The sequence below is a fragment of the Macrotis lagotis genome, chromosome 1, assembly GCF_037893015.1.
Source record: "Macrotis lagotis isolate mMagLag1 chromosome 1, bilby.v1.9.chrom.fasta, whole genome shotgun sequence".
NCBI lineage: Eukaryota > Metazoa > Chordata > Mammalia > Peramelemorphia > Peramelidae > Macrotis > Macrotis lagotis.
In genome coordinates this window covers 577,279,007-577,306,392 of record NC_133658.1, presented here as the reverse complement: position 1 = coordinate 577,306,392, position 27,386 = coordinate 577,279,007, and the positions used below count along the sequence as shown (strand labels likewise).

General features: G+C 35.1%; 1 protein-coding gene across 1 annotated transcript in view; it reads right to left on the bottom strand.

The window, feature by feature from the left end:
- Positions 1-27,386, bottom strand: part of SLC49A4 (solute carrier family 49 member 4) — a 158,449-nt gene that overhangs the window by 10,539 nt on the left and 120,524 nt on the right. The window contains exon 8 of the mRNA XM_074214664.1: positions 10,278-10,460. Coding sequence (XP_074070765.1) covers positions 10,278-10,460 — 183 coding nt within the window. The remainder of the gene's footprint in view (positions 1-10,277; positions 10,461-27,386) is intronic.

Here is a 27,386-nt window from a genome sequence, read left to right as displayed (position 1 = left end):
CCTCAGTTTAATTTGAAGTCCAGTTCACTATTCATTTGCAGTCTGCCTAAGAAATATACACTGGTGGGGGGGGGGTGGCTAGGTGGCACAGTGGATAAAGCACCAGCCTAGAGTCAGGAGTACCTGGGTTCAAATCCGGTCTCAGACACTTAATAATTATCTAGCTGTGTGGCCTTGGGCAAGCCACTTAACCCCCTTTGCCTTGCAGAAAACCTAAAAAAAGAAAAAAGAAAAGAAAAGAAAAGAAAAGAAAAGAAAAGAAAAGAAAAGAAAAAGAAATATACACTGGTGGACAAGCCCTATAGGTTTGACCATTCAAGTGTATATCAATCTAAACAGGCATTTATTTCTTTATCTTTTGAATTTTTCCCCTGTGTGAATAGATAAGTTAAACTCTTGAGTTTAGTAAATTTTTCAGTGTTCTAGTTTGGTGCACTGCTAATTGGAAATAGGGCCATCTGAAAGCCCTCACCAACCATAAGAAAGTCCCCCCTCAATTTGGACTCTGCATTGAATGTCTTTTAACAGTGTCAAACATCAGGTAACTATATGTCTCCCTCTTATATGCCTCACTTGATAGCACTTGATAGTGCTAATTTTGAAATGATATCCATTAATAAATAACTCACATTTATATAGTGCTTTAATTTTTTTTTACAATGTGCTTTTCCCCCCATAGCACAGATGGTACAAGTATAATGCTAAAGATGGTAAAGAAACAGATTCAGAGAACAGGTACCAAAGGTACCTGGGCAGAACCCAGATCTCCTAAAATAAAGACTAATGATTCTTTCCATAATATCTGCTAGCTCCTTTAAATAACTAATATTTCTAGGTATCTGGAAAGTTCTAATTAAATAAGATGGGTCTTGATCAGAATGATCAAAATAATATTCCAAATGAAATTTAATTGACCACAGCTTAGGATGCAAAGTAAATTGTAGGGACGAAAGCTAGGAAGGTATGAATGGGTTTTATTTATCTCAGAAAATACAGCCAATGATTTTTCCCTTAATAGATTATAGTGCCATAAGACATGGATGAATCAATGCTATATGATCCGTTAAGATTTCCCAATTTTCATCCTTTTAGAAACAGATTTAGCTTCTAAATTTCACTTTTAAAGGTAGGTCATTTTTCTTATATATCTGTTCTGATTTCCTCAGATTTGATGATTTGATTTCTGGTGAATAGAAATGACATCTAAGACTCCTTTTGATTAAGAGTCAGCTTCTTATAATACATCAAGTTGCTTCTTTTTATATAACTGGAGAAGTTAAAGTATTCTTCTAGGTCTAGAATCTAGACTGTTGCTTAGCTTGAAATTCCCAAATACATATTCCTGTTGATCAATGACTACATTATAAGCAGAATTGTGCTGGTAATATTTAACAACTGGCTCTTGGATAGGTGGATGCCCATAGCATACTTTTAAAGGTTGAACTACATTATAGTATTAACACTTTCTTCTTTACTTTAAATATAGACAATAAGCAAAACAGTAAGTTAAGTCCTGATTTTTGTAGTATTGACGATTACTTAGGTGTAAAAGCTTCTGTAGAAGAAAATGGCGAACCACTCCAGTATCTTTGCTAAGAAAACCCCAAACAGAATCACAAGGACTCAGACACAACTGAAACAACTGAACAGCAACAAAAAGGCTCACACCAAAAATTTAACAATTAATTCTTGACCTTGTTTGACTTGGACCCAGTATAACTTTTATTTAAGTCCCCAAGTCCTAGGAAATAGCATGGAGCTATAAGGAATATATAAGATTACATAGAATTCTGGAGCTGTGAAAGACCTGGGAGATCATTTAGTCCAGATGTGTCAAAAATTTAAGAGTGGAGCCTGAAATGGATCAAAATGTAATTGGGAGGTATCTGTTAAGATGAATAAATACATCATGGTTTTCTAAGTATACCCACAGTCACAGGATTCCTTATATAGAGTTTAGTGCTCCTCAGTTAAGTCTAATTTTTTCACATTTTTCAGATGACAAAACAGAGCCTAGATAAGAACTGAGGTCTCTGGGTGCCTAATTCATTCCATACTCTTTTTATACCAACTTGTTATAAGAATTTCCTGGGCTCATATACTTGATCCCTCCAGTTTCCCCTAAGAATTTAGTAAAATTCATGGTCTAGTGAAGGGGAAAAATGGGTTTACAAATTTAACCACAAGTCTGTTACAAGGTCTTTTAAAGCAAATTTTAAAATGGCAGGCTTGTTTTATCAGCTGCATTTTGCTCCTTCTGTCATTTTGTACATTTGAATCCATTGGTCTTTACATTAATTCTTAACCATAATGGCTCTTCTAAAAAGCAGACCTACTGCTACATACCCAGCTTTGCAAAGGCAGTCAGTGGCATAGAAGAGAAAGGATTAGGATTGGAATGAGGAAGATCAGAATCCAAATCCTGCCACTGACACTAACCAGTTGGATTACACTAGGCAAGTCATTTAACTTTTCTCAACCTCAATTTCCTCATCTGTGAAATGGGATTAGTAATAGCACTCATCTCAAAGGATTGCTATAAGAATGAATGGTAATATATGTAAAGTGCATGGTAAACCTGATAGTAAATAGGTAAACTACCTAATTATTATAATTTTTTTTTTTTTTTAGTTTTTGCAAGGCAATAGGATTAAGTGACTTTTTCTCCTGATAAGTCAAATGTTTAATTCTAGATTCAAGTTTTCTGGAGATGTATGTCCCAATCAAAAACCTGATGTTAAAGGCTTTTAAAAGGCAAAGAGGATAGCTGAAAATGAGATGGATAAGTAGTTCAGGGAAACAACGAATATGAAGCTGCACTAAGAGTAGCAGAGGATAAAAGGGGTTGATATGCCATAGTCCATGAGGCCATGAAAAGTTGGGAAGAAATTTCTAAGGTACCAATGAATGTCCAATGAAATAAGCTACCTTAGACTCTAATACATTTGATTCTTTCAAGTTCAAATTCTCTGCTTGACAATGGAGTATAAATTCTCATCAGTTGTGGGGTTTTTGTATTTGGAAGACTTATATGAAAAAGTTTTCTTGTTCATTCTTTTCTGGCTTGCAATTGCTTTGAAAAAAAGTAACTAAAATTAGTTCAGTCTAACAAAGAATCTAAATAAAAGTCTCAAATAGCAGTCCTATACTTAAGATGCTAAAATCTTGAAATAATCATGCTAAAGGTTTTTTTAAACTAATAAAAGACTGTACCGAGGAAGAGAGAAAGTAAAAATAGAAACATCCAGTCTTAAATATAAAATATAAAAAGTGTGTGTATATATATATATATATATATATGTTTTATCTATATATAGATAAAACAAATTATCTACTCTAATTTGCATGTTATTTAATTCTTTCATCTCACTTTGTTCAGTATTCTATAATTCTGTCTCATTGGGTTTAAAACAATCTACAACTACTGTAAAAGATTAAGGTAAAAATCTTCTCCATAAACATATAATAAATACATGATAGTGTAGGACCTAAGACCATTGGCAGAGTTTAAGTAATCTTTGTTCACTGGTAGGCACAGAAAGTGGTCACTATCTTCCTAGTATGTATTTTCCTGTTATCTTCACTAGCTTCAATGTGTACTATATATTTTTTAATTCTGGTTGCAGGTTGTAAGCTTGTTACAAATTAAAGCTGCTTAACTTCATCCTAGAGACTGTTCAGCAAAAATCTTTAAATTCTCCTTTGTTGAGGGCAGCTAGGTGGCACAGAGGATAGAACATTGACCTGGAGTCAGGAGGACTCGGGTTCAAATCTGGCCTCAGACACTTGTCTAGCTGTGTGACCTTGGGCAAGTCACTCTTAGCCCCACTGCTTTAAATAAATTAAAATTTAAAAAAATTCTCCTTTGTGAATTCCCTAAAAACATAGCAGTTATTCCAAAACTCCTTCAGGGTTAGAAAATCCCTAATCTACCTCTCTTTCCTGGCCTTTAGGAAATGACTTGTTTTCTATTTTATTTAATTCAGGAATAATACTGAGACTTCTCATTGCCTTCATTTCACCTTAGCAACTCCAACCTGTGCTTGCCATATCATTTCCTATCTCGTAGGAGACTTTGCTCTTTCATTTATCCTCTTTATAATATCATTGTTCTTTCCTTCTCTGACTCTTTTTATCTTTCAAATGTATGGATAGCTCTAAAACTTCCATCCCATGTCTCTTTTTGCAGCTAAAATTCTTATGTATTCTATACCATTTCCCTTCCATTTCCTCATTCCTTAAACCTTTGTGCTCTGGTTTCTATTTTCTCCTATATTCTTCTCAAACAGATGTCTCAATCATCAAATCCAATAGCCTTCTCCCAGACTTCACTTTTCTCGACCTCTCTTCAATTTTTGCTCACCCTTCTTACAATTCTCTTCATTGGCTTTCCAACTTCTGGTTCTCCCAAGAGTGTATAAGAGCAAAACAGGTGTTGGACTTGATTTCATGTGATTTGGTTCCTACACATATTATTTGAGGCCTTTCCCTAGATTTTTCAAGCTCCTAACCTCTACCTGACTTTCAAATTACTTTATTTTACTTTGTACATATTTTGTACATGCTTTTATCTATACAAATTATTGTCTCTAAAGAAGGCGAAGCAGGAACTGTCTCATTTTTGTGTTTGTACTCCAGAGGCTAGCATAGAGCCTGGCAAAAATGCTGAATGACTGAAATCTCATTTAAGATGATCAGGAGTCCTGTGAACAAAGTCAAGCCACTTAACCTCTCAAAGATGTAGTTCCTTATCTATAAGATGGGGGGCTAATCATATCTGCAATACTTCTCTCACATGATTTTTTGAAGCAAAGTACTTTGCAAACCTAAAAGCAATATATAAACATATGTTCTACCTCCTAAAACAGCCCATCCCATTTTTGGATTGTTCTAATTTTAGGGCATTTTGTTCCTCACATTAGACTAAATCTGCTCTTTTGAAATTTTTACCCATTGCTCCTAGGTTTGCTCTTTGAGGCCAAGTCAAACAAATCTACTCCTACTTCAACAAGACTATCCTTCAAATTGAAGATAGCAAATATATCTCTGAGAAATTTTCTTTTCCCTAAGTTAAACAACTCAAGATACTTTTCCAAGTTAAACATCTACAGTTCTTTGGACCAGCCCTCATATGGCATGATCATGGGGTACTTCAACATCTTCTGTACACTCTCCAGATGATCCAGATAGGCATTCAAGACTGAACACAACACTGGTTGTGGCCTTGGTAAGGCCTAATACAACACACTGTTCACATCTCTAATCTTGAATGAATAAAACATTTATTAAGCACTTATTATACACAAAGCACAGTGTTAAGCTATTCCTGATCTCAAGGGTTTGGTTCAGGTCATAGACAGACTAGCCAAGTCCTCAAGGTGCACTCACAAAGTGAGACTGATGCTTCTTTCTTTAATGTCATTACTGAATGCCACTCTTGGATTCATGGTCCTGGGCTGCCTCCATCAGGGTCTGAAGGGAGGTAGTCTTCACTTTGTGGCAGCTGAAGGTGTGGGTCCCTTCTCCAAATTGATTTCCTCCCCTTGATGATGGTTGTAGAAGCTAGACTCGAAGAACATTTGGTGGTCTGGAGGGCATAGCTATTCTGAAAGTTGATGATGGGTCCAGGATTTTTGCCATGTTAGCTTATATGACATTCAAGAAGTATCTTAGACACTATCCTTTTACTGTAACCTAAGATTGCATTAGTGATCTGTTGATTTCACATAGCTAATTCATCTAAGTCACTAAAATCTTCAAATTGAATTGAGACAAACTGGCTACAATTATCTGGATACAATTCCCACATCATGTACTTGTGAAGCTGATTTTCTAATAAAACTCAAGTATATTAATCATCATTACATTCTTCTTATTAGATTCAGCCCAGTCTTCTAGCCTATAGAGATCTTTATGGATCCAGATAAAAATGAGAGCAAAGGGCCAAACACAGATGCTGAGGGTACTCCAGCCAAGATCTTCTAAGATAACATGGAACCTTTACTATGGTCTGTTGATTGTAAACATTCAACTGGTTCTAAATTCACCCAGCTGGACAAGTGCTTTAGTCTATCTTAGCCATAGCAGCATAACAAACTTTGCCAAATGTTTCATTAGAACAAAGGTAAGCTCCACCTGCACTTTCCCTGATCTACCACTCTGGGGGCTCTATAAAAAAAAAAGGGTTAAGGTCAAATGACTGTTCCTGATGATCACTACTCTCTTTTCATTAATGAACCCTTTTAATACTTTTTTTTTTCCCCTTAAAGTTTTTGCAAGGCCATGGGGATTAAGTAGCTTGCCCAAGGCCACACAGCTGGGTAATTATTAAGTGTCTGAGGTCACATTTGAACTCAGGTACTCCTGACTCCAGGGCCAGTGCTCTATCCACTGTGCCACCTAGCCGCCCCAATACTCTTTTCTACAATTTTGTCAGGACTGAAAGTTGACTACAGTTTATAAATTCCATTCTTTTCTCTTTTTTTTCAACTCCAGGTCACCACTTACCTTGGTCTCTCTCCAGTTCTCTAAGATTTTTCAAAGACTAATTTAGTGATAGTGGTTCAGGGATCCTATCTACAATTTGTTCAGCACCATGAGAAGGAGTTACTTCTCCTGGCAGTTAAAAAAAGTTCTCTTCCTAATTTGAGTTATCAATTCCCTCTTAGCCATTTTTATTCTGTCCTAAAGATGATTCCCCTTCGCAGATAAGAATGGCCTGCTCTGTTATCAGCTACTATACCTTTAATCTCAAATTGCAGCCCATTTTTTCTTTCATTATCCTTTTCCCAATATGACTTAAAACAAATGGAAAAAAAAAGAAATTTTTCAATTATCCTTGGATTTCTTCATCAACCTAAGTTCATGCTGAGTTTTATCCCTCTTGACATTATTCTCACATTATCAAGCCATGTTTTTTAATTCATCTTCCCTTTTCTCACTCTTTGGTACATATTTTTTAAAAAAATCTAATTTGGGCAGTAAATTTCCTCTATAACCCACATTATTCTCTTAAAACAATTTCCTCTTTAATGAATTTTTTTTGTTTGTTAGCTTTCAAAATTTCATTCTCATGTGCTTCTCATCCCACTTGAGCTGATTTACCCTGAAAGAACTTGAAACCAAGGAATCTTCCCTATTCTTTTTTCTGAACCTTTGGAAATCTCCCAGGATCTGGGGTGGTGTCAGATTTTTCTTAGATTTCTTTTGCTTTTCTATCACAAATTCTAAGCATACTTCATCTATGGTCCATCATTCATTCCTATACTAAGCCATGATCCAGAAAACTCAATTCCTCTCAGATGTTCTTTTTTTTTTTTTTAGTTTTTGCAAGGCAATGGGGTTAAGTGACTTGCCCAAGGCCACACAGCTAGGTAATTATTAAGTGTCTGAGGCCGGATTTGAATTCAGGTACTCCTGACTTCAGGGCCAGTGCTCTATCCATTGCGCCACCTAGTCACACCAGATGTCCTCTTCTTAACTGATGGTCTTCATTATCTCTTCTTTTTACTGTCAATCCTTCTCAATGTCATCATTTCTAATATCTATCACTGCTTCTAAAGCTTTTCATTCAAAGCTTCTGTCTTTCTTCTTCATATCACTTTCTTTTGTTTTTCCTTTTTCCTATTCCCACTATTTCTTCTTGCTTTAATAATACAAATCAGATAACAAGATGGTTTTGTTTCTTGTCAGAAAGATAAACCAACTGTATCACTATTACAATAACCTTCAAATCTTTGGTTGAGCTCAATTTTTTTTTTTTTATTGCTAAAGATACTGGTGGATTTTGGGGATTGTTTTCAGGTTCCTAACTATCTACTGCTATTGAGCATATAAGTGCTGATTAAATGGAGGCATCACTTAGTGATAATGCTACATTAAAAAAAAGAAATACAGGGACAGCTAAGTGGTACAGTGGATAGAGCACAGGCCCTGGAGTCAGGGGGACCTGAGTTCAAATCTTGCCTCAGACACTTAATAATTACCTAGCTGTGTGACCCTGGGCAAGTCACTTAACCTCACTGCCTTACAAAACCTAAAAAAAAATTTAAAAATACAAAAATACAAAATATTAAGGGTCCTCATTTTTATTATAGTATCTGGTTTCTTAAATGCACAATGAAGAATCTTCCCATGAGTTCAAGAAGTTTTGCTTTTATTCTATAGTAAGATGATTATTTATAGAAAATGTTAAACCTATGGTTTTATTTTCCTCAAAGAACAGGAATAACTACAGCACTTCATTTTTGTGTTGTTTTATTTACTACATTGAAAAAATATTGATTCCTTAAGATTTCTACTTCAATTTTTGCACTTCAATAGTTATATTGCATGAAATATATAAAGTTTCACCATAAACTTAATTTCTGTTGTAGTTTTTAATTCAATCCAAATTAATTTTACACTAGAATACAAATTTAAGTCTAATAGTAGGAACAAAAACCTGAATTGATTTTCTGATCTCAAACTATTTGTCTTTTCATTTTTGTCAGTCAGCAGATGGAAATAATTCTAGATTTTGTAAAGATGACACTTGAATATATTAACACTCATTTATACCTTACACATCTTTTATATTTGTAGCTTCCCATTAGGTGAGCTCTCTGAGGGCTGGGATTGTGGTTTTTGCCTTTCTTTGTATCCTTAGGACAGTGTCTGGCATGGTGAAATACTTAATTAACAACATGATATAAAATACAAAAAGAGCCATAAAACAAAACATCTTGGAAATGAATTTACTTATTTTTGAGGTAAATCAATCAACAGGTATTTAATTAGTGATTTCTATATTCAAGGTACTGAGGCAAAATTATGTATTTTATTATTTTAGCCTTTGTTAAGGAAATGTGGCACGAGGATAGAAAATTTACCTCCAAGTCAGGAAGACTTGGGTTCAAGCCCTGATTTTATCAATCATGTGACATAGGTCAATTATCTAAGACTATATACATTGCAGAACATCTGCCAATCTTCACTGATGGAAGGAGTCTCCTCACCATGATTTTCCTACAATAAAAACAACCTAAAGATACAGTTCTTCCTCATCCTCCTCTTCAACAAAAGGAGATTTGGATCTCCTGGGTAGAGAGAATAGGAAAAATCATACAGCAAGGGAAAGGCATAAAAATAAAGCCAATATATTAGATAAGTCATACCCATCATTTATTTGGAGAATGCCATTTAGAGAATTTCATTTGGGAAATTTTCAAATTTATGTATATTTTCCATAACTACCATGATATGAGCCATCTTTTAGATTAGGAATATCAATTGAATTAGGATATTTATACCTACTATCTTAGGATGCTTTTTTAGGCACACAAATAAGGCACAAAAAGAGAGAGGTTATCATTATAACGCCAGAAGTCAGGAAATAGAAGTTTTGACCCTAGCTCTGCCACAAACCAGGTGGGCAATTTTTGGCAAAGCATTACACTGATTTGGGCTTCAGTTTCCTCACCTGTAAAAGAGGTTGGATTTCATGATCTTTAATATCCTGTCCAACTTAAAGATTCTACAATTTGAATCTAATCTCTTTCACAAGTAATTTATTCAAACCAAAAAGAAGTAAGAATTTTAAATTTAAGAGAAACAACTCAAAATGTTCCAAAATAAAATATTCTGAAGTGATAGGATTGTAAAGGGTCATGAATTTCGAGCTGGAAGGGACCTAAGAGGTCATAGAGTCCAATTTCCATAATTTTTCAGATAAGTAAACTGAGCTCAGAGATGTTTAAGTGAATTGACACTTGCAGCATCATGTGTTCTTTCTACCCCATTCCAATGCAAAGCTAAGTAAATGTAAGGTGAATACATGGTTAGAAGAAGGATTTCTAATAACTACAGATAATGTGAATTATCCTGATTAAGGTTTAATGTCTTTTGAATGATAACTACTACCCTTCAAAAAATAGTCAATTTGAAACACACACACACACACACACACACACACACACACACACACAGTGTGTGTATATATGTTTTATACACAGTATATATGAATACTATACTATATATGTATATACATATATATGTATATATAAAAATATTTCCCCCAAAATTTTAGAATGCCTATGGATTCATTTATTCATGTGCAAGGAACTGTGTTAGGCAATGGGCACACCAAATGAGGGAGTCTCTTTTGTCATTAGCATATGCAGATTTGTGAAAGGTAAAAGAAATCAATGAGAATTCAGCATATAAAATCCCTACACATCATTACCATATAATGTTATTTGAATATATTTTGATAATGAAACAAAGAATGCCTTTCTTACCTGTATGATAAAATGTAAGAAAAAATAAAAGCACTCCCATGAACATATTACTTAAGAAGGTAACAACTCCACAAGTAATTCCTTCAGGAACAGGGTAGACAGTTTCCACAAAAAGCTCAAAGAAGATGGGAACGCTGCTGTTCAGGAATACTCCCAACAGAATACAGGATGCATATAATGTCACTAAAATGAAAATGCAAACAGATTAGTTTTATGATGCAAGCAGTGGGTTACATCAGAGAGATCACCTGGGTGTTGTTTCTTAAGGGCCAGTTCTGGCTAAGGTGGCCGAGAAGGATATAAAAAGCATCACTCATCTGTTGGCCTTCTTTTTCACACTTGTTTTGTGAGGCAGGTGGGAAAAGGGTTTGCTGCCAGCAACTATCAGTGTCACCATTATGTCCTCCCTTTTAGAGGACAAAGTGCAACATGTGTCAAAGTGCAACATGAATTTAATTACCAGGATATAATTAAAAAGATTAAGTTCCCTCTTAGAGTATTACTGGAGCAAAAAGGGACATATGTGATGAATACAGTGATGTAATGACAAAATTTATATCTGCTTTGAAACTGTAGGGAAAAAAAATTAAACCAAAGGGTAAAACTATGAAGCATAACAAGGAACCATGAAAGTTATTTATGTGAGGAGACAAGTTGCTATGGTTCCCAAGGGCCAAAGAGCCATTGAATCTCTGGTAATATATGACTATTGGAGATAAAATTACAATACAGGGAGCCTTCAACTTATGAACACGTTGCGTTCCTAGAGTTTCTAAAGTCAGATCTTTCTTTCTACAAGAAATATTTCTGAGTTCCAATGTCATAAATGATGAGTAGGCTCCCAGGGTGGTCACAAAAGCCTATTAAACCTATAGTGTGTCAAAAAATACATATGTTATTAGAATAGTAAAACAATACTAGATGTTTAAACTCCATTACTACCTATTTTAAAAACTGACACAACTCCTTCATTTCTGCCAAAGGTTATATCTAAAGATGCTTAGGAGTAGATGAGTTCACTAAAGGAGAGAAAATCATGTGGCACCTAAAGATAGCACCTTGGAAATATCTAAATTTGGACCATGTGCTTTGTCATATACTTAAGGACAAACAGATTAGCACTCAGACTTGGATAGGAAGTGCTCAGTGAATCTCTGCTCTCAATAAGGGGATGATATTGCTTTTTCTACCAAATCCTTCTCTTGAACAGCAACAAGTTTACACATCTAATTGCGTTCTCACATTTCCTGTTAGGTAGCAAATGTTGTATTCTGTTATGCTTTCATGTATCAAGTTACACGCGTTACTGATTCATGAATGTGCCTATTTGGCTGTCCAGAATACAAAGTGTGTGTGTGTGTGTGTGTGGGGGAGAATTCTTAGCGCCCCCTCCCCTGCCAGACACAGGCCTAACATGGAGGGGGCACAAAGTAACTCTTGGTTAGCCTCCAGACACTAATTAATTACAATCTTTGACTTAACTTGTATGATTTTCTCTATACCTATAGCTAGGGTTCAGGAATAGTACTAGTGTAGCTTAAGCATCTCTACTGAGCTCATCTCTTTACCTGGACAATAGCTATGAATCTTGATTTCTATTCTGAAATTCTCAATTTTCTTTGAAATTTACTGAAATGCTGAAAACTAGCAACAGTATTTTCATTTTCTTTAACATCAAGAAGTATAAACTGCTTTTTTTAAATTCCTTTTTTTAAAAAATTTAAGGCAATGGGGTTAAGTGACTTGTCCAAGGTCACACAGCTAGGCAAGTAATAAGTGTCTGAGGCCAGAATTGAATTTAGCTCCTCCTGACTCCAGGGCTGGTCTATTCCCTGTGCCACCTAGCTGCTCCTCCTATTTCCCCCCCCCCCTTTTTTACCCCAGAATAGTAGATCAGGGGAGTGCTATGAATAATTAACCTAAATTTTAGGAAACATGTCTAACTCAAGTTATTCTGAAGAGATGTGGGTTAGACAACTAATGTAGGTTTGTTGTCAACTAAGTGCTCCAGAATTCTACCTGTGACAGACCTTAATCTGTTTAAGAATAAATTTATTTTATTTCTTATACTCGGTTTCAAAAAAGAGTGATTTCATAAGGAAAAGCTGGGGGAAGAAACTGCTGCAAAAAGATCTGAGTCTTTTACTGGACAACAGACTCAATGAATCAACGGTATGATTCCAGCTCAGAAAGATAATGTTGCTTTAAGAAAGACTTAGTGGGTGAATTCACAGGAGAGTATTCAATCCTGAGCATTGTATTTTAAAATGGGCAATGATAAATTGTACTGTGGAAGGCAACCGACAGCAAAGAGCCTTGAGTTCATGTCATATGAAGACCAGCTGAAGAGAAGTGGGGTTGTTTAGACTAAAGCTTGGGGAGGAGAGAAGGGAAAGGAAAGGAAAGGTGAATTGTCTTCAAATATACAAAGGGCTGCCAAGAAGGATAAGACATGTTTTATGCATCTCAGAAGGCAGAAGTAGCATTAATGGATGGAATTTGTGGAAAAGCATACTTAGGCTCAAAATAAGTAAAAGCATCTTAAAAATTAATGTTCTCTAAATGTGGGATAGGTTGACTTCAGAAGGGGAGGGTTTCCCTTTCATTTGAGATCTTTAAGGAAAAACTAAGTCTCCACTTGTTAAATCCAACAAAGAGAGGATTCTTTCTCAGGGATGAGCTGTATCAGGTCTCTGATTCTAACTGGAAGAATCTCTGATGCTGTAATGCAACCCAGAATCACAGTAGCATTTGCACTCTTATGTCACCCTATTAGCTCAATCTGAGTTTTCGCTAAGGAACCAAGATGGCCTTTTGTGGTTTACCATTAGATATTTAAGATAAAGACTGTCTAGAGTTTATTCTGATTCATCAGTTAATTTTATTTCATTCTTGGTAGATAGACCAGAATACCAATTAATGTCCATTTTTCTTATCCTGGTTTATGCCTGAGGGGACTGGGGGTTGTAAGAAGGAAGATGATTGATTCTGTTTCTTCTTGGACAGGGAAGGCAGGACTCATTAGGGGATTCAGATTGTCTGGAATGTAAAGAACCCTGGAATATTTGTTTCAGGGCTGACTGGTGAAAAGAACTAAGGGAAAATAAATCAGTCAGGGCATTATCTACCTCTGTATGAAGACAAGAAATAGTTCTTTAAAGTCTTGTAATTTTATAATTTTATCTTGTTGTTACTTTCAACATTTTCCTCCATTTAGCAACTTCAAGGATTCATGGCTTCATTAGGGTAGGCACTCTGTTCATTAGTGACAAAGGCTACCCTTGAGTACCTTAAATAAAAGTTTCATAAATCATCATGTGATGATCAATCCCCTGGTAATGTAACTGCTCACATTTAATGAAGATTGTTTAGGCCTAGGCTTGAAGGCTTCCTAGACTGGCAGATAGACTTCCGTGCTTTGCTGCCCACGAACTTCAAGACCCCAGAGAAACCTTTATGACAAAATGAAGTAATGAAAGAGAACACTAGTGGTGGTGATTTTTATTAAATTAAATAAAAAAACTTTAGGGAAAAGTTAATTTTGAAGAAACAGAGGAAAAGTTCTTTTCAAAAAAATGCTGGGTGATCAGAACACATCATAAAGAGAGAGGGTAATGGCAGTGATTAATAAAAGAGAGAAGAGGGCGGCTAGGTGGCGCAGTGGATAAAGCACCGGCCCTGGAGTCAGGAGTATCTGGGTTCAAATCTGGTCTCAGGCACCTCATACACTTAATAATTACCTAGCTGTGTGGCCTTGGGCAAGCCACTTAACCCCATTGCCTTGCAAACCCCCCCCCCCCAAAAAAAAAGAAAAAAGAGAGAGAAGAAAATGGGGACATAGAGAGAGAGAGAGAGAGAGAGAGAGAGAGAGAGAGAGAGAGAGAGAGAGAGATGATGAGATGGAGTCACTACATTTCCAGCTGCTTCTTCTGTTTCTTCTCTGAGAATGGAGAATGACACAAAAGAGCCTAGCAGAATCCCACTCTCAAAAAGAGAATGATATTTTACCGGTTTACCACAAAAAGTGCAAAAACTTCCAGGAAATGAATTAGAATCTCAAGAAGACCACACTCCTCTCTACTTCAATAGTATTTCTAACTCAATGATAGAACAATTCCTAAATTAGTAATGAAAATTAATGTACAAGACAAGAGTCAGAAGGTCTGGGTTTGAATATTGGCTCTGCTACTTGTTAACTGAGTTGCCCTGGATACATCCCTTAAAACTTCTTTACATTTAGATTTCCTCATTTTTAGATGAGGAATATTAAGTCTGAGGAGTTCCAAGATCCTTCACTTCTTATGAATCACAGAAAGTGAGATATAAATGAAAGATATTAAACTCATTTGACGAGAATAAAAATTCACTCTATTGGTTCATGCATTATTTGAAGTTCTTAAGATTTAAAAAAAAATTAATGCCTCAGTGCTACAACTAGTAAAACATTTTCAACTCTTAAATGTAGTCACCGTGACAGCTGGGTGACTCAGTGGATAGAGCACTGGGCCTGGAGTCAGAAGGACCTAAGTTCAAATCCAACCTCAGACACTTAATAATTACATAGCTGTGTGAACTTGGGCAAGTCACTTAATCCCATTACCTTGCAAAAACCAAAAAAAAAATGCAGTCACTCCCTTATCCTTTATGCTTTTCAAGTAGTACTTCTGATCCTCCTCTGGATTTTCTCTAATCATGTCCCCATGCCAGATACCATTAACTCTTTTACTAACCCCACTTTATTATATCCTTATTCCTTTTATAGTTTGTCTTTTTCTATTAGAAGGTATGCAGGGCAAGGACATTTTTCTTTCTACTTCCATTTGTAATCTTAGCACTTGGTACAGTGTATGGCACATACTGTAAGGGCTTAATAAATGCTTATTGACTTGATATCTATTATCTCATTTGATTATTGCATTAACCCAGTCGGGTCAATGGAACATTCCAATTTAATAGATGAAGAAACTGACTTATCAAAGAAAAATGATTGGTTCTGGGCGGTCAAGTGTGTTAATAGCAGAGCCAAGAGAAGATTTCAGATCTCCTAAACCAGTAAGCATCCCACTTTTTAGAAAACACATATAAAGTGTGAGCTTCAGAGAAAGTCAGGAAGACTTTCATGAACTGACAGACTGTGAAATGAGTAGAACCAAGAAAACAATTTATACATTATCAAACAGAATTGTAAACACAATACTGAAAGATTTATGAACTCTTATCAATGCAATGATCAATCTCAATTCTAGAAGAATATTGAATGAAGCATAATTTCTACTTTCCAGTAGAGGGAAGATGAACATGGTGTAGAATAAGACATTTTTTTTTTCTGGATGTGGCTAGTACAAGGAATTTGCTTTGCTTAAGCATACAATATTGTGATAAGCAAGAAAACAATTTGGTATAGAATCACAAGATTATAAAAGTGAAGGAAGAACCTTAAATAAGCTAAAGACTATCCTGAAATAGAAGATCTGTAGAAAATATAGGTGGCAGACCACCATCTATGAATAGGGATGAATAGGCATTGTCTCAACTCTTAGTTCTCTGGAAGAATGACTGAGGCTGGTCTCTTTTGCTGTGCCCTGGGAACCTTTAGTAAGTAAGTCTTATTCTTAATAATACTAACTATAAATTACAAATGTTGCACTTTCCTGTGACAGTGGGGGAGGTGTAGAAAGTGGAGAGAAAATAGATCTTTGTTGATACACAAAAGAAAATGAAAGACTAAAAAAAATTTGAGCTAAAAAACCCTCACACATAAAAAAGAGTTTTGTTCAGATTACTTTGTGTGTGTGTGTGTGTGTGTGTGTGTGTGTGTGTGTGTTTTTTAGCAAGGCAAATGGGGTTACGTGGCTTGCCCAAGGCCACACAGCTAGGTAATTATTAAGTGTCTGAGACCGGATTTGAACCCAGGTACTCCTGAGTCCAGGGCCGGTGCTTTATCCACTGCGCCACCTAGCCGTCCTATTAAAAAAAAAATTAAGTAGCAGAAAGAAGGGCTTAAAGTTGTCTTTATTTTTTGGCTTAAAGTTTTAAGAAACTAAGGGACACCAAGAAGTAACAATATATTTCATTACAAATTATTTTACTGAAAATAATTAAAAAATTTTCTTCAATGGTATATTCATATTAATACATTAGATAAAATAACAGAATATACTGGATAAATGTTTATTCTTTTCTGTATCAACTGACTTTTTATGATAAAATTATAAACATTAATGGAAATAATTAAAATGAATTTACTAAAAAAATTTCCAAAAATAATTTAAGGCAAGTTTGATATAATAAAAGTACTTTTAAAGGGAATTTGGACAATTAAGTGATAAGAGTAAAAGGAACCAAAAAACATTCACATATTTTTCCCCATGGGTTTTCAGTGTTAAATATATTTGTATTTTATATCAATATTCTGAAGGCCCACATTTTCTTCAATTTGAAAACCAGCTGTTTTTTTCTTTACTATAAACTATTCATTTTAATAAAGCAAATAGCATATAAAGTGAAGGCACTATTTTGGTACAAGATTATTTTGTGTCCCATGTAATAATATCTTGCTTGACCCTTTTGCTCATCTTCTTTGTTGCCTTAGTTTTTAGTCTCAGAAAAGTTGATAATTATGTTTACAGGCCCCAATCTTTAGAAAGTATATAAATTATCTTATAGAAATGAAGCACAGCTAATAATCCTCAGTGTTAGTAGACATAGAGTTAAAGACTGATTGTAAAATCAGATTTAATGAACCTGAACTTATTTATATTTTTCATGCCCCCAAAGGCAACATTTACAACCCGGAAAAGGTAATTTATTGTTAAATCAAAGAACAGGGCTGGAAGAGATGCTGACAGTTCTTTCCTTTTGCATTTAGCTAGTACTTTTCTGCTTGAAGTCTCAATTCTTTTCTTGAACATCTCTAGGAACAGTGCTTATTCTGATGTTTGATCACCCTGATAGTTAAAAAAATGATTTTCTAAGATCTACCACAATTTTTCCTCTTAAGCTTATCTCCTCTTGTTTATTTCTTTACAGATATAAATAACAAGTAAGCACCTTACTTTAGAAAATGTCATTCACATCCTGGACTTAGAAACAAATTTTTTTTTATTAATGTTAAACAACATTAGTTTTATTAAACTTTATTCATAGCATTTCCTGTTTCTTGCATTCCATTTGTCATTTTTTCTCTAAATTCTCTTCATTTTCTTCACATCTTTTGGAAAGTAATATTTACTAAAACTAGTTAATGGAAGCATTATATAGTTAGTGGGAATATCACTTCCTAGTCTTTTCACATGCCCAACCAAGATAGTTTTGTAGTACAATTTTAATTCTGATCTTTATTTAGCAAGTGTACAATTTAGCAACTATAACTTCTGTCAGATCTTTTTCTTCTACATTCATTCCTAAATATTGTAGAAGCCTCTGCATGGTAAAAGCAGAGAAATAATTTTATTTGGGGAAAATTTTAAAGCATTACCATTTTAAACCACATTTTTAAGGGAATAGACAAATTTGACCATTTTATTTGGCAGAAAATTACCTGAGGATAATATGGTTCAACTATCACTTCTCAAGTACAATGAATAACTTTCATCAATAACTTTCTACATAAGATATAAATACCTAGATTTTGAAATTGGCAAAATTTATCCCCTATGGAAAAATAACTTCAGTTAATGGCACTAGTAAAGACTAGATGATGTCCTGTCAGCAGCTGTGGATATATATTACTTAAATTAGATCTCTTTAATGGAATGATGAAACAGTACTACTGAAGTTTTAACTCATTTCTCATGTCAGTAGCTGTGATTCACATATATTTTCCACATATATACTTTTAAGATATAGCAGAAACCATCAATTTGCTATGAAAAAAGGCCTTAAATATTTTTTTGATCACAATGAAAATGACTAGGATTCCTGTTCATCTGCAAAGAGACTCGTATTAGTCTAATTAGTAAATTCCATTCTTTAAAATGTCTATTGCTTAAAACCAAGTAAGAAAGTTTCTTTCTGTTAAGCACTGTTCATTTTATTTTTTATTTTTTTATTTTTCTGTTAAGCACTGTTAAAGGGGTCCTTTGAACTTGTCTTTTTGAGTTGCCAGAAACATTGAACCCAGAACATGCAGGAGGCCCTGAATGTGTCAAGGAAGAAGCCCCCTCTCTCCCCAACTAAAATGATTTGTTATTCGAATCTCAAATTGGATTCCTGGGTATCCTTGGGAGGCAAGAGAGGCTACAGTCAGTCTGTGCCAGGTTGAGAAAAATGCTGGGGTCCTTTGTAAATAAGTGGATCTTCCTATCTTCATAGTCTAGTGGGTCCCAAGGGAAAAGAATAGGACTTTTGCAATCACTTTGCCCCTCCCCTTCAGAAGGGTTTTTGTCCTTTTCCCCATCTGCACTGCACCTTTCTCCTTTTGTTGTACTATCATAAAGATGCAAACTTCAGTAAGGAGTATGAACTTCTTGGGTTCTACATGCATGATCATGTTTCTTGTAATCTGGTTTTCACATAAGTCTCATGGCATTGTGATTATCTGTTGACATTACAGAGGCTGAAAGACTAATCAGTAACTGATTTGGTGATTTTCATCTAAGCCACAGTAAAATTTTATTCCCCTATATCTGATTAGTGTGAAATAATAAAAGGTAATCTGTTATTGAAAGTTTTCAGGATACAAGGAGCTCAGGCTCAGGCTTTCTCCCAGGTAACTAAGAGTTGAGACTGCCTCTCGGAAATGACATCTGTGAAACAAACCAAAAATAGATTCATTTCTATTCAAGATAGATCTAACAATTTTGTGGCCATTTGTAAGTCTATACCTTCTACACCAAATTTCCTATTTTATTTCAATCTTTGTTTTTAAGATTACGCCTTCATTTCTGTAGTCCTTTGAATTCTTTCCTAAACTACATTCTTGTTGTCAAATTGGTATGAAAGGGGTTTATGGGGAAAAAAAGTTTAATGGAAGCTTTTTGGTTTGTTTGTTTTAAAAATTCAAATCTCTATAAAAAAATGGCACTAAGTTAAAACATGTTAAAAGCTTATAGATGCCACTTATGGTATTAAAAGCTTCTAATTATATGGTATTTGAGTTTGATTGATCTTTAAAGAAAGGTTTTATTATAAATTTCAACATGCTATGAGCTCTTTTAGATTTCCAGACTAAAGAGAGTTATTTATGAAACTTAAAGACAATTAGTCTAAAGGTTAGTATGAGACAGAAGACTGTTGGGCTAGAAGTCAGAAGAACTGGGTTCTAATCCAAACTCCTTTACTTACTAGCTGTGTGATCAAACACAAAAATGCTGCTGCTGATGATGACAGCTAGCATTTCTATAATCCTTGAAGGTTCACAAAAAGCACTTTACAAGGATGACCTCACTGGGTCTTTAGCACAATCCTGTGGAGGAGCTGCTCTCATTATCCCCATTTTGCAGAGGAGGAAAAAGTAGTGAGGCAAAGGCTTGCCCAGGGACACAGCCCAGAGACTTCTAAGGCTGGATTCCTATTCAGATATTCCTAAAGCTAAGTCCTAAGAAGCACATGATCTCTTTGTCTCTCTTTTCTCTCTATGTGTTTCTTCTCTCTTCCTTCTACCCTGCTCCTCTACTTCAACTAGGTCATCAGATAAGTTGCTACTTCTCTGTGGTTTTAAGTTCCTCATCTGAAGAAAGAAGATACTTGTGTAATCTATTTTCAGCATTACCAAGAGAAAAATGACTTTGTAAACGCCCAAGACTATATAAAAATGGACAATGATAATTAATAATGGCAATTATTATTTAATCTGAAAGATCTTATCAACTAATATCAATTTATTAATTAATAAGAGCTAATATTGCCATAGGATTTTCATGATTACAAAGAACTTTACAAATATTATCTCATTTGGTCCTCACAGAAACCTAGGAGGCAGGTGCTATTATCCCCATTTTACAGATCTGCAAAGTGAGACTGAAAGAGGTTAATTGACTTACCTAGGATACCCAGTTGGAGTAGTGTTTAAGGTAGGATCTGAACCCAGTACTAAAGCTATGCCTAACTTCAGCTTTTATGCCTCTGGGGCTCTTCAATCCTAATGTCTTCCTATAAGTTTTGTGCCAAGACAGAGAATTGATTCAACTGAATTTAATGAATGATTTTAACCATTATTGAGCAATGATTTAATTTAAATCTATCCCTACTGTGACTACTTTTAGGTAGTTAACTTGAGAACTATACCATAATGTGCTTTTAAAACCTAAAAACATTTTTCCTTGCATTTACATTATTGAATTTGTCTAGATTGGAATTTAACAAAGAGGTAAATTAAGGCAAATTTCCACACTAGATATCATTTATTATAAGGGCATATGGCCTGATAATAAAGGCAAGGTTTAATAGCCCTGCTTTTGGTCAAGAGACCCCAAACTGAAGATGCAATATATTTTCATAAACATAGAAGAAAATGGAACAGAAATCAAATTGACCAGCAACACAGATTATTATTAAAGATTATTACTGACTGCATCAAAAGAAATGGGTCTGGCCCACACATGCTATGAAGACCACCTTTCCCTATCTCTAAGAAATGCCTTTGCAAATTTCCAGGTCCTAATTACCTCCTGAGATTCTGGATAACAGCAGACTTACTGGTGAGTGGGGAATTAGATAAGACCATCTTAATTGTTAAAGATGAGACAAGGTCAGGGACACTTCTCAGAGACATTCCAAAAACCTTGAAGGAAATGCTGAGATAGCATTTTAGCAAAGTCTTAAGAACAGAATTCTTCTTTAACTAGCAGTGATTGTACCCTTAGTGTTTCTACTCAGGGTGGACCAAGTTGAGCTTTTGCAAACAAGCTTTTCCATTCAATCCTCAGAGAAGACATCAAATATAGAATAGAGGATCAAAAATAAATTTCCTCTAAGTTATCACACATGTTGTTCTACTTGTTCTGCTTACTTTCAATCAGTCTTCCTATGCTTCTTTTATTTTTTATAAGCATGCTTTCTTACAGCAAAGTAATTGTTCATTCTATTTATGCGCAACTTGTATGACCATTCCTTTGTTTCCAGTTCTGTTACTACAAAAAGTAGTGATAAAAATAATTTTGTGTGTATGAGAGTTTTCTTTTTATCATAGATCCTTTTGTGTATATGCCTAGCAGTGGAATCTCTGGGTCAAAAAGTTCTGACCTCATCACAAAACTGAAAAAGCTCTCATTTTCCTTTAATTTCCTCTAGCAGGTGACATTACACAACATCATCCAATTATTGGTCCCTAACTGTGGGTGTCTCCCAAAACTATCCTGGGCTCTCTCTCCTCTTGTGTTCTCTCTCTTGTAGAGAATTCTTTCCCTCTGTCTCTGTTCACCCTAAGAAACTGCTTTGTATTTACTTATGTGTCATTTTCATCCAATTAAATATAAACTCCTCAGAGCAGGGTTGGTTTTCATTTGTCTTTAGATCTTCTGTATCTAGCACAAAGTCTAAAACAGAAACTAATAAATGCTTCCTGAAGGAGTGAGTCAACCAGTAACCTCTGAAACTCATCAGCATTGCTTTGTATTTCTTCTTTATTCTATATATACAGGTCCTTGCTGTTGCCCCCATGATGTGAGTTTCCAGAGAGGAGGGATTGCTTCATTCTTTGGAATCATATCCTCAGGAGCTAGCAGAATGCTCTGGTACACTGGAGATTCGAAGTAAATACTGGTTTGATTGACTGATTTCTCTACAAATTAACTTTGAATTGTTTCCCCTAAAATATGCCCACAATGAGATTTATGGGTCACTTTTCTGTTCAACTCATAAGCCCTGAGGTTCATGCCTGCCAGTTTAGCATTTTTCTAGTCTGGAGAGCAGTGTTACTTAAACAGATTTGGAGATACACACAGCAGTGTCATATCCAGATCATTGGTTAAAACATTTAGCAGAAGCAGTTCCAGAGTTTGAGAGGCTTCTTCATAGTACTGGGAGAATTCTTCTATATAGGTTTATCTCCACTTTTTCTCTGAGTCAGTTTGCTTTTCATTTCAAAATCATAAAAATAATAACAGGCATTTCTGTAGAGAGACACTTCATGGTTTTAAAGGCCATTATATAGATTATCCTATTCAGGTTCCAAAAATTACCCCAGGAAAAAGGGACTAAATTTTATTAACACTCAAACTCTACAAAACTGTTCTATAACCTATAGTTTTAGAGATCCCTGCAGACAGCGAGGGGTTGAGTGAATGAGCCAAGGTCATGTAACTAAGTACATATATATCAGATGCAGGATCCAAACCCAAGTTTTGATTCCTAAGCAGCTCTCTATCCATTTCATTATACTGTCCTTATCCTTGGAAATTACTTTGTATTTGTATACATTGTATATTGTTTATGTGTGCACACATTATCTTCCCTGAAGAAAATGTGAATTCCTTGAGGGTAGTAACATTTGGTGCCAGTAATTTTTACATACATCTCTCTCTTTTTCACTCACACACTCCATCATACTCATAATATACTCTTCAAACTAGTCAAGAAAACTAGAATCAGGGACTAGAATCAATTGTCCCTTTAGAGTTTTAAAAAAAGACTTTTCTTGACCTTGCAAGATTTGACCTTTAATGACTGTTGATTAAAATCTATTGTTTTTTATTTAATAAACAACTTTTAAAAACTGAAAATAATAACTTTGCTCTACATTTAAACTCCATAGTTCCTTCTCTGGATATGGATGGTATTTTCCATCACAGGTCTTTTAAAATTATCATTATTATTATATTGTTGAAATGAATGAGTCCATCTTAGTTATCATCACTCAATGATAATGTTAATGTATACAATGTTCTTCTGTTCCTGCTCATTTTACTCACTATCAGTTCATGCAAGTCGTCTTTTTTTTTTCTTTTTTAGTTTTGCAAGGCAATGGGATTAAGTGACTTGCCCAAGGTTACACAGTGAGGTTAATTTTTAAGTGTCTGAGGCTGGATTTGAACTCAAGTCCTCCTGACTCCAGGGCCAGTGCTCTATCCACTGTGCCACTTAGTTGCCCCCATGCAAGTCTTTCCAGGTTATTCTAAAGTCCTATCCCTTATGATTTCTTAATTTTTTTTTAAAAAAATTTTCACACTACTACAATAGCCATGTTGTAAAAGTAAATTTAAACCCTCCCCAAAACAAAGAGAAACCTCAAGAAAAATAAAGAGAAAAAAAATTTGATTCTACTAAAGGTTTTTAACCAATGATCTGGATATGACAGTGCTCAGACGTGGGGTGAATAGCGTTCTTTATCATAAGTCCACTAGAGAAATTGCTTTAATATTTTTTCCCCCACAGCTGCTATTGCTAGCTGTATTTTTACCTCTATCCTTGTATCTGACTACCCTCGCCCACAATCTTCCCTCTCTTCTATCCCTTGCATCTGCTCCTCCCCTCCCCCGTTCTCATTCTACTATCCCTTTTCTCTCCTATTTTCCTTGAGGATAAGATGGACTTTTATATCCAATTGAGTGTGTATATTATTTAGTCTCTGAGTTACTTCTGATGAGAGTGAAGTCTCACTCATCCTCCCTCTCCTTCCCTGCTTCCACTCCACTGGAAAAGTTTTTTTGCCTCTTATGTGAAATAAATTAAATCATTCTATCTCTCTCTTTTCCCTTTCTCCCAATATAATCCTTTCTTGCCCATTAATTCCATCTTTATATTATACTTTTATACTCTTCTCCCTCTTGTGCCTTGTCTATATATGCTCCTTCTAACTGCCCTAATAAATGAGAAAGTTCATATGAGTTCTAAGCATCATCTTCCCATGTAGGAATGAGAGCAGTTCAACATCATCATCATTGTATTACTCATAATTTGCCCTTTCCATCCATCCCTCTATGCTTCATCTGAGTTCTGTATTTGAAGATAAAATTTTCTGTCCAATTCTAATTGTTTCAACAGAAAAGAAGGAAAGCCCCCTAATTCACTGAATGTTCATCTTTTCCCCTAAGAGTATGTTCAGTTTTGCTGGACAGTTGATTCTTGGTTGTAATCCAAGCCTTCTGGAATATCATATTCCAAGCCCTATGAGCATATAATGTAGAAGCTGATAAATCTTGTGTCATCAAGCTCTAGGATATTTGAATTGTTTCTTTTTGGCTGCTTGTAATATTTTCTCCTTGACTTGGGAGTTCTGGAATTTGGCTGTAATATTCCTGGCAGTTTTGATTTGGGGATCTCTTTCAAGAGATGATTGGTAGATTCCCTCAATTTCTATTTTACCCTCTGCTTTAGGATATCAGGGTAATTTTGAGGGAGAATTTCAAGAAAAATGAAGTCATGGCTCTTTTACTGGTGAGGACTTTCAGGCAACCCAATAATCTTTAAATTATCTCTTCTGGATCTGTTTTCCAGGTCAGTTGTTTTTCCGGTGAGATATTTTACATTTTTTCCTAGTTTTTCATTATTTTTTGTTTTGTTTTATTGTTTCTTGATGTCCTCATAAAATCATCACCTTCTCTTAGTTCCATTCTACATTTGGAAAAAATTATTTTCTTCAGAGAGATTTGTATCTTCTTTTCCATCTGGCCAATTCTACTTTTTTAAGTCATTCTTCTCCTTGTTGACTTTTTGGACTGCTTTTTCCATTTGACCTAAGCTGGTTTTTAAAATGTTATTTTTTCAGTATTTTTTTGTATCCCTTTCAGCAAGTTGCTGACTTGGTTCTCTCATGAATTTCCTACATTGCTCTTATTTCTCTTTCCAATTTTTCTTCTACCTCCCTTACTTGATCTTCAAAATCTTTTTTGAGCTCTTTCATAGCCTGGGACCAATTTCTATTTTTCTTGGAGGTTTATTTTTATTTTTTAATTTATTTTTAATAAAGATAATATTTGAGTTTTACATTTTCCCCCCAATCTTGCTTCCCTCCTCCCTCCCCCACAGAAAGCACTGTCAGTCTTTACTTTGTTTCCATGTTGTACCTTGTTCCAAATTGGATGTGATGAGAGAGAAATCATATCCATATCCCTAAAGAGATGTCTAAGAGGTAACAAGATCAGACAATAAGCTATCTGGTTTTTTTTCTAAATTAAAGGGAATAGTCCTTGCACTTTGTTCAAACTCCACAGCTCCTTATCTGGATACAGATGGTACTCTCCTTTGCAGACAGCCCAAAATTGCTCCTGGTTGTTGCACTGATGGAATGAGCAAGTCCTTCAAGGTTGAACATCACTCCCATGTTGCTGTTAGGGTGTAGAGTGTTTTTCTGGTTCTGCTCATCTCACTCAGCATCAGTTCATGCAAATCCCTCCAGGTTTCCCTGAAATCCCATCCTTCCTGGTTTCTAATAGAACAATAGTGTTCCATAACATACATATACCACAGTTTGTTAAGCCATTCCCCAATTGAAGGACATTTACTGGATTTCCAATTCTTTGCTACCACAAACAGGACTGCTATAAATATTTTTGTACAAGTAATGTTTTTACTCTTTTTCAGGGGTATAGACCCAATAGTGGTATTGCTGGGTCAAAGGGTATGCACATTTTTGTTGCCCTTTGGGCATAGTTCCAAATAGCTCTCCAGAAGGGTTGGATGAGTTCACAGCTCCCAACAGTGTAATAGTGTCCCAGATTTCCCACATCCCTTCCAACAATGATCATTATCCTTCCTGGTCATACTGGCCAATCTGAGAGGTGTGAGGTGGTACCTCAGAGAAGCTTTAATTTGCATTTCTCTAATAATTAATGATTTAGAACATTTTTCACATGGCTATGGATTACTTTGATCTCCTCATCTGTAAATTGCTTTTGCATATCCTTTGACCATTTGTCAATTGGGGAATGGCTTTTTGTTTTAAAAATATGACTCAGTTCTCTGTATATTTTAGAAATGAGTCCTTTGTCAGAAACATTAGTTGTAAAGATTGTTTCCCAATTTACTACATTTCTTTTGATCTTGGTTACATTGGTTTTATGTGTGCAAAAGCTTTTTAATTTAACGTAATCGAAATCATCTAATTGGTTTTTGGTGATATTCTCCAACTCTTCCTTAGTCATAAACTGTTCCCCTTTCCATAGATCTGACAGGTAGACTAGTCCTTGATCTTCTAATTTGCTTATAGTATTGTTTTTTATGTCTATGTCCTGTAACCATTTGGATCTTATCTTGGTAAAGGGTGTGAGGTGCTGGTCTAATCTAAGTTTCTTCCATACTAACTTCCAATTTTCCCAGCAATTTTTATCAAAGAGGGAGTTTTTATACCAATGGCCAGACTCTTTGGGTTTATCAAACAGCAGATTACTATAATCATCTCCTGCTTTTACACCTAGTCTGTTCCACTGGTCTACCACTCTATTTCTTAGCCAATACCAAACAGTTTTCATGACTGATGTTTTATTTATAATATAATTTTAGATCAGGTAGGGCTAAGCCACCTTCTTTTGCACTTTTTTTCATTAAGCTCCTGGCAATTCTTGACTTATTTCTCCATATGAATTTATTTACAATTTTTTCTAACTCGTTAAAAGTAATTTTTTGGAATTTTGATTGGTAGGGCACTAAACAGATAGTTTAGTTTTGGTAGAATTGTCATTTTTATTATATTAGCTCTACCTATCCATGAGCAGTTGATATTTGCCCAGTTATTTAAATCTAATTTAATTTGTGTGAGAAGTGTTTTATAATTGTTTTCAAAAAGATTCTGAGTCTGTCTTGGCAAATAGACTCCCAGATATTTTATATTGTCTGAGGTTACTTTGAATGGGATTTCTCTTTCTAGCTCTTCCTGCTGTTTCTTGCTAGACATATATAGAAAAGTTGAGGATTTATGAGGGTTTATTTTATAACCTGCAACTTTGCTAAAATTGCTAATTGTTTCCAGTAGTTTTTTGGATGATTTCTTGGGATTTTCTAGGTAGAGCATCATGTCATCTGCAAAGAGTGAGAATTTTGTCTCTTCCTTCCCAATTCTAATTCCTTTAATTTCTTTTTCTTCTCTAATTGCTGATGCTAACATTTCTAATACAATATTGAATAGTAGTGGTGATAATGAGCATCCTTGTTTCACCCCAATCTTATTGGGAATGCCTCCAGCCTCTCCCCATTGAGTATAATGCTTTTTGATGGTTTCAGATAGATACTGCT